This window comes from Acanthisitta chloris, unplaced genomic scaffold, assembly GCF_000695815.1.
Source record: "Acanthisitta chloris isolate BGI_N310 unplaced genomic scaffold, ASM69581v1 scaffold27791, whole genome shotgun sequence".
In the NCBI taxonomy this organism is placed as follows: domain Eukaryota; kingdom Metazoa; phylum Chordata; class Aves; order Passeriformes; family Acanthisittidae; genus Acanthisitta; species Acanthisitta chloris.
In genome coordinates this window covers 1-7,360 of record NW_008655832.1, presented here as the reverse complement: position 1 = coordinate 7,360, position 7,360 = coordinate 1, and the positions used below count along the sequence as shown (strand labels likewise).

The window sequence follows — 7,360 nt, the reverse complement described above, 5'->3', positions numbered from 1 at the left end:
CACAACTCCAATCCTGATCCCAATCCCAACCCTTGATCCAAATCCTGACCCTCGATCCCAATCCTGATCCCAATCCCAATCCTGATCACAACTCCAATCCCGATCCCAATCCCAACCCTCGATCCCAATCCTGACCCTCCATCCCAGTCTCAACCCTGATCCCAGCTCCAATCTTGATCCCAATCCCAACGCTCAATCCTGATCCTGATCCCAGTCCCAACCCTGGTCCCAACCCCAATCTCAACCCCTCGATCCTGATCTTGACCCTCAATTCCAATCCAGAACCCAATCTCAACCCTGATCTCAATTCCAACCCTGATCCTGACCTCGAACCCTGATCCCAGCTCCAATCTTGATCCCAATCCCAACGCTCAATCCTGATCCTGATCCCAGTCCCAACCCTGGTCCCAACCCCAATCTCAACCCCTCGATCCTGATCTTGACCCTCAATTCCAATCCAGAACCCAATCTCAACCCTGATCTCAATTCCAACCCTGATCCTGACCTCGGTCCTGATCCGGATCCCAACCCTCAATCCCCTTCCTGATCCCAATCCCATCCCCAGTCCCAGCCCTGACCCCCACATTGTCCCAGCCCTGTCACAGTGCAGTGAGCTGCCCCTCCAGTAACCCAATGTGTTTATTGGGATGGCAGCACTGCCCTCGCTCCATGTCCTACCCCACAGTCCCCCCTGCCCCAGCTCAGCTCAGGGCTCGGAGTGGTGTCTGACACTGTGGAGAAGAAACCAGAACAGCCTGAGCAGCCCATGGCAGCTGGATGCTCCCTACCCTACTGCTGTGCCCACCGACACATCCCGGAGGATTCCTAATCCATCAGACAAGGATCCTGCCATAAATCATCGCCTGTCACACACCTCCCCCAGGAGATGCAGGAATGGAGGTGAATTCCCCATCCCAGGAGTTCTGGCCATTACTACTGACAGCAGAGCAGAGCAGGATGCTGCAGCATCACACCATAGGGAACATCCCGCTGGGACACAGCCTCCAGTGGCAGCTCCAAACACATAGTAACAGAGGAGTAAACCCTTTGTAACTGCAACAGCAGCATCAGCACAGCTAGTCAGGCCTTTAGAAAAAGTGAGTTTCAATTCTCAGCACTCCTGTCCCACGCCCAGTCTGTGCCAGCACATCCTGTTATGTCCACGGGAGGAAGTTGCAGTGCAGGACCAGTCCCAGCAGCCAGTAGCACAGAAAGAATCCCAGGATGCTCTTGCTGAGGGGAGTAATCGATCTACAGTTCAGCAGCAGCCTCACAATGGGGTTGTCAGGAGTCCTTCTCCCACAGGAACTGGGAGATTTGCCTAGAACAGGCTTCCCAGAGGTTGGATTATCAGTCCCTGTGCTCCAGAGTAAAGGTTCATGTTCCTGAAGCAGGTGAGCAGAGAACCAGTACAGGATGGGAGAGGAGGAGCCAAGGAATCGGGTCAGCACCTGGAGATGACAGGCAGAGCAAAAATCACACCAGTTGCAGGTCTCCAACTGTGACCAACCCTGATCCCAAGGTATGGAATGAGCCCTGATCCTGAGGCACGGAAGGAGCCACCCAACAAGCTCTCTGGGAACTCTCCAGAGGAAATAACTGGCTTTAGATTCTCTATGGAAGTAGCTCCCAAGGAGGTAAGGCAAAGCTTTTTGTTCCCACTCCCCTGTGCTGCCCCACAGCTGGGACAGCTTCTGGCTGTGACTGGCACTGCCCCAGACCCCGTCAGGATTCCCTCCCGTGTGCTGCTGTGAGTGTCCTACCTGCACGTGCATGCAGAGGAACCCAAACACCAGCAGGGCTGTGGCATGGACCACATACACAAAGGCAGCAGGGCAGCAAAATCCATCTCTTGGCTTTTCCTCCTCTTCAGTCCTTCTTCTCTCTAGACCAAGAGTCAGGCAGTGCCGAGGGTTTGCGACGACATAGGTCCAGGCAGCCCATGAGCCCAGAAGGGTGACAGGCAAAGCAAGCAAGAAATTTGGAATCTGTCTGAGCTCAAAGTACCTTAGAAAGCCCACATTCCAGTAACTGTCTTGGACGTAGGAATAGACCACAGGGACCCGCAGGGAGCACCAAGGGGGTTTAATCCCATCCATGGCTGCCACGCGGTAGCCCTTGTCCTCAGCCAGCTCCAGCAGTGGCTTGGGAATGTTCTGCTCCAGGTCAGTGCCAGGACCACAGAACCTCACATAGGCATAGTACTGAAACAAAGCAAACGGCAGAAAAATCCCAGCACACATCAGGACTGCTGAAGATGCCAGGCTAAGGAGTTCCTTCCACAACAGAGGGAGCTTCCTTACAGATCCTGAACCCACCTGCAGCTGGAGGGCAAAGCATTTACCACGGGAGTAGAGGAAGAAGCCAGCGTTAATCAGCCCGTTGGCACGCGCCCCGGCAGCGAGGGAGAAGAGCAGCCCACTGAGCCAGCTCTGCCCCTTCTCCAGCTGCCACATGGCACTGAATGCCAGGAAGGCAAACATGCTCTCTGAGTAAGCAGCTGCCATAAACACGTTGGCAGGGCTGAGAGAAAAGAGCAGAGCAGCAAGGAAAGCCACGGCGCGACGCCGCAGCACGACACGGCCCAGCGTGTACAGGGCAGCGGCTGCCAGGATGGAAAAGAGGGAATTCAGCAGCACAGCTGACAGCAGCAGGAGGCTCCGTGGGCACAGCAGTCTCTGCAGGGGCCACAGAGCCCCCCTGGCCACGGCCCAGAGGCTCAGGGGGTACAGTGGGAGGAAGGCACAGTTGTGCTCATACAGGTAGCCGCGCTCGGCGATGAAGAGGAAGTGCTCGGCGTCCCAGCGCGACAGCCCTCCCAGCAGCTGCTCCACCAGCACGTCCCAGGGGCCAGGCTCAGCCAGGCGAGGGGGAGAGAAGGCATCTGCAGCATGATCTGGGATCAGGAGGTTAAAGACAGCCTGGAAAAGAAGAGAGGATTGAAGTCCAGCAGAGATCCTTTGGTACCGCACTCAAAGCACCAGGACTCCTGGGTTCAAACAAGGGCACCGAAGCCAGGCTGATGCCTGTGAGGCTGTGAAAAGGTGCAAACACAATCTTTTGGGGCATTTATATCTGAACAGAATAAAGCTCTGGGATATATCCAGCATGAATCCCCATGGAGCTGGCCAGGAAAAGCTGCTCAGGCTGCACACGCTCACTCCAGGTGCCCCTGCAGACTCCTGCTCTGTGGATTTGGCATTTTTGTGCCAGCTGAGACAAAATTATGGAAAAGTACATTCCCCAGCATAAACTGATGCAGAAGACAGCAGGCAATTCCCAGGCCCCTCTCTGGCATCTAGATCTCCACCACCTTGGCAGCTCAGGGGCATTACAGGTTCATTTTTTGGAGATGAGCAATGACACCTCTGCCTCCAGGAGTCTGTGGTGCTGACCACATTTTAAATGCTGAGAGAAAAACCCCAGAGATAGGAAGAGAGAGAAAAACCATGAGATAGGAAGGAGGCAACTGAATGTCATGTAATTCCAAAAGAAAAATATTTTAGAAGACCAAAACAAACCCCCAAAAACCTCAGATGGTGAGTTTTGTAGCTTAACTACAGTAGACTGGGATGAGTTCCCTGCCATGAATCCAGTGCTGGCAGAGAAAAGGCCACACTGAACAAACTGGGACACATGTTTTCAGCATGAAGCACATGTCTGGTCTAACCAGGCCTCTGGTTTTGTAACATGGAGGTTGATGGTTCCCCTCAGTCCTTCCCAGCGGTGGCTGGGGCTGTCCCACACTCTCAGCTGGCCAGTGACCTGCTGCTGTCTGGTTCTCAGAGAACCATGGAATGCTTTAGCATGGAAAGAACCTTAAAGACCATCCAATTCCAACTCCCTGCCATTTCACTAACCCACGTTGCTCCAAGCTCCATCCAACCTGGCCTGGAACATTTCCAGACATGGAGCAGCCACAGCTTCTCTGGGCAACCTGTGCCAGTGTCTCACCACCCTCACAGGGAAGAATTTCTTTCCAATATCCCATCTAACCCTGCCCTCTGGCAGTGTGAAGCCATTCCCTGTATTTTGTCACTCCAGGCCCTTGTAAATAGTCTCTTTCCATCTTTCCTGTATGCTCCGTTCAGGTACTGGAAGGCCACAATTAGGCCACCACAAAGCCTTCTGTTTTCAGGCTGAACAATCTCAGTTCTGGATTCTAGATTCCTTCTTTTCAGGAGGACACACCAAGACATGAGGCAAGTGATGTTATTTTACTTAACAGCAACCTGCCCCCCTGGCTGCAGCTGGTCTGTGGGTTCTGCAGAGGAGAAGATAGATCACTTCCCCATGAAGCAGAACCAGCTCATGGTGCATGAATGGGACCAAAGAGAGAAGTCTGGGAGCAGCAAAGCCCAGATGTCACAGCCCCTTAGGTGGGGGACAGGCCACTTGCCTGCAGCAGCAGTGTCAGGGCTCTGCAGCGCACTGCAAACCACACGACCTCTCGGAGGTGGAAGTCCTCCCTGCTCTCCAGCTCCATCCTGTGCTTGGAAGTTGCCTCAGGAGGTCATTGATGTCAAGGGAATTCTCTCTCCAGTTTGGGAAACCTGCGTTGGTAAACAGAGAGGAGAGAGAAAGGGATTTCTGGCTTTGTTTGTAAACGATGTGATTTTATTTACTATCAGGCACTTTCAAGGGGTGAAAATCTCTGTGAACAGGAGAGTCACTTATAGAAGAGATCATGGATCTGGGAGGTGACACAGAGACCTCTTTTATACTGTTCCTATCAAATAAAATTCCCTGGCTTCTTACCCTTGGCCAGGACATGGAGGGAGAGAGGTGATAACATGTCCTCTGAGCCCATTCCTCACTGGGCCAGAGTAAAGCCCTGAAGCAGACAGACTCCTCAGCTGCCTCAGGAGGAACACAGCAGCTGGAGCCAGGACTCCGCCAAGCATCCTCACACACATCCAGTTCCAATGCAACAAATGGGATTTAAACCTCTTTTTTTGGAACAGAGACAGAACCCATGTGGACTCTGAGTGTAACATCCGTGTAAGCAGTTGCTGCGTGGGGCTCTCAGTGCTGCCAGACACACTCTCCTCTCTCCTGCTCTGTGTTTGCCCCTGGGGAGCCAAGAATGGATTTACTCAGCTGCCTCCATGGCATGGTGGTACACACAGCTTTCCCCCAACACAGACAGCACCTCCAGGACACGACTCCTGCACCACTCCAGCCTCACCACCTGCAATTTTCCACTGTTCTGGCAGAGCTCCTGACTCCAGAGCGCAGGCACCTGCCTGTCACCAGACTGCACGTGCTGAGGTGGCTCTCGTCCACCTCCTCCCTGCAAACCTCACCTGCAGGATCTCCAACTCTTTGTGAAGCCTCCCCAGCTTATTTCTGTACATCCTGGATGAGGCTGTGAGCCATGAACTCCTGGCCCAGAGCCACAGGAGACGGGTGGGATCCGTTGGGCAGGTTTGTACGATAACACATTTCTTCCGTTGGTTCCTCAGCCACCAACTGCTTTTCAGTTGGAGAAACACACGACCCACAACTCTTGCCAGGTCCCAGTGACACCACATCCTGCACTTGTTTCTGCTCCAGCACTTTAAAACACATAAAGACTCCCAAACTGATCACTTCAATCAGAAATCACTGAGATTTCTCTAGTACAATTTCACCCACCAGGTTGAAACTGCACAAAGCAAGTCATCAGTGAGGCAAAAAAAAGCAAGATCCAAACACACTCTTTGACAGTTCCAGTCCCCAGCCACAGGGTTATGCTTCCTATTTAGCCACAAATAAAAGTTTGGGGATAGCTCCTATTTTCCTCTCCAGCACTCACAACTAGTGGGAGGCACATCCTCCTGAATCACAAAGCTGGGATGTTATTTTAAGCCAGGGGACACTTCAGCCCAGCTGTAAATTCCTTTAAAGCACATTCACAGCTGCAAATCCTATGAAAGCACAGCAGCAAAAAATTGTCCCAGCACTTTAAATATATATTTTTTTTTTGAGAAAAAGCCTTGCCTGAATGTGCCAAGAGAGCTCAAAGCAAACAGCTTTAAAAAGCCTGTTCCTGTCACGACGCAGCACACCTTGTGACAGAGCTGCAGCCCACAAGCACCGCTTGGGTAGGGAATTCAGCATCAGGGCTGGGATGGCTCTGCCCCAAGAATGCTGTGGGAAGGAGCACCTGCACGAATGGGGGAAAAAAAAGACACGGAAAGGCGGAAGTGGGTTAAGAATATTTCAGTAAAAGAGATGGAAAGCGTTAATTAAAGATGTTTTACTCTCTGGGTTTTGTGCTTCCCTTCGCTCCCAGATGTGAATCGCCGTTTGGAAACTGCGCTAAAAAAGGGATGTGGAGAGGGACGAAAGAGAGGTTGGGTAAATACATGACGGCGGGGATGTGGATTCGGAGAGGTCTGTCAGGCGCAGTGGAGAGCAGGGACCAGCCGGTGGCAGCAGGCGCTCACCAAAGGCATCTCCTCCTCCACAGCAGCTCCTGGCTGGGGCATGGAATTCCTGCTCCAGTCTGGACACCTCTCGGTACTTCTCCATGCTGTGAGATTCAAGAGATACTCCAGACATATATAAAACCTGCTCTAACCAGGGTGCCAAAGAAATACAACAGGATTTAGGAAATCCTGTTTGCCTAGTGCTGTTTCTGTGGGCTTGGGAGTTCTTGGCCTTCCCTCCTGCCTGATTCCAGCTGCTGTTCCAGAGGCTGAAGCTCCAGCACTGCTTTGCCTGAGCCTGAATGGAAACAGGAACGTGTCTACTACCCCTTGCAGCTCCTCACTATCCAAGCAGGGATGTAACAACTCCTGATGTGATTCCTGGAGATGTCCTGTGCAGGGCCAAGAGTTGGACTCAATAATCCTGGTGGGTCCCTTCCAACTCTGAACATTCTGTGAACTCCTGCACAGCACATCACAGGGAAACTGGCTCTGCTGGGACACTGGGGACTCATGCAGATTCTGTTTCCATGGCTGCTTTCAGAAGGCCAAACCCACTGCACATGGAGCTTACACGAGCAGGAAAGGGTTGTTTCTCCTTGAGACAGGACAGGACAGAGATCACCAGCTCTGCAGCCCCAGCTGAGGTTTCACAGAATCCCAGAACGGGTCAGGTTGGAAGGGACCACAGTGGCTCATCTGGTCAGACAGGGCCATCCCAGAGCACGTGGCACAGGATTGTGTCCAGACCGTTCTGGAATAACTCCAGTGAGGGAGAATACACAGCTGCTCTGGGCAATCTGTTCCAGTGCTTGGTCACTGCACAGGGAAGAAGTAAAGAGAAGTTTGATTGTGGTTGAAGCACTTCATGGGGCTGTTTCCAAGACCAGAGTCAGTTGCAGCCCATGTGTTTATCCATGGACACACACACATGATGTCACACATGA

At 52.6% G+C, this 7,360-nt stretch overlaps 1 protein-coding gene across 1 annotated transcript; it reads right to left on the bottom strand.

The window, feature by feature from the left end:
• Positions 1–1,154: 1,154 nt before the first annotated feature.
• On the bottom strand, positions 1,155–6,928 carry PIGV (phosphatidylinositol glycan anchor biosynthesis, class V). The gene is made up of 4 exons (XM_009084086.1): positions 6,901–6,928; positions 4,400–4,449; positions 1,764–2,921; positions 1,155–1,451 (listed from the first exon to the last, which is right to left on the bottom strand). The coding sequence occupies exons 1-4, from the start codon at positions 6,926–6,928 to the stop codon at positions 1,155–1,157; spliced, it is 1,533 nt and encodes a 510-aa protein (XP_009082334.1).
• Between the last annotated feature and the right edge of the window lie 432 nt (positions 6,929–7,360).

Excerpts from the sequence above, each read along its gene's own strand:
- PIGV (XM_009084086.1), bottom strand. The coding sequence starts at position 6,928 with ATGAGTCCCCAGTGTCCCAGCAGAGCCA. Across the intron at positions 4,450-6,900 it reads CCAGTGTCCCAGCAGAGCCA|AGGTCGTGTGGTTTGCAGTG; the intron begins GTTTCCCTGTGA and ends TCCACCTCCGAG. Across the intron at positions 2,922-4,399 it reads CCCTGACACTGCTGCTGCAG|GCTGTCTTTAACCTCCTGAT; the intron begins GCAAGTGGCCTG and ends CTTCTTTTCCAG.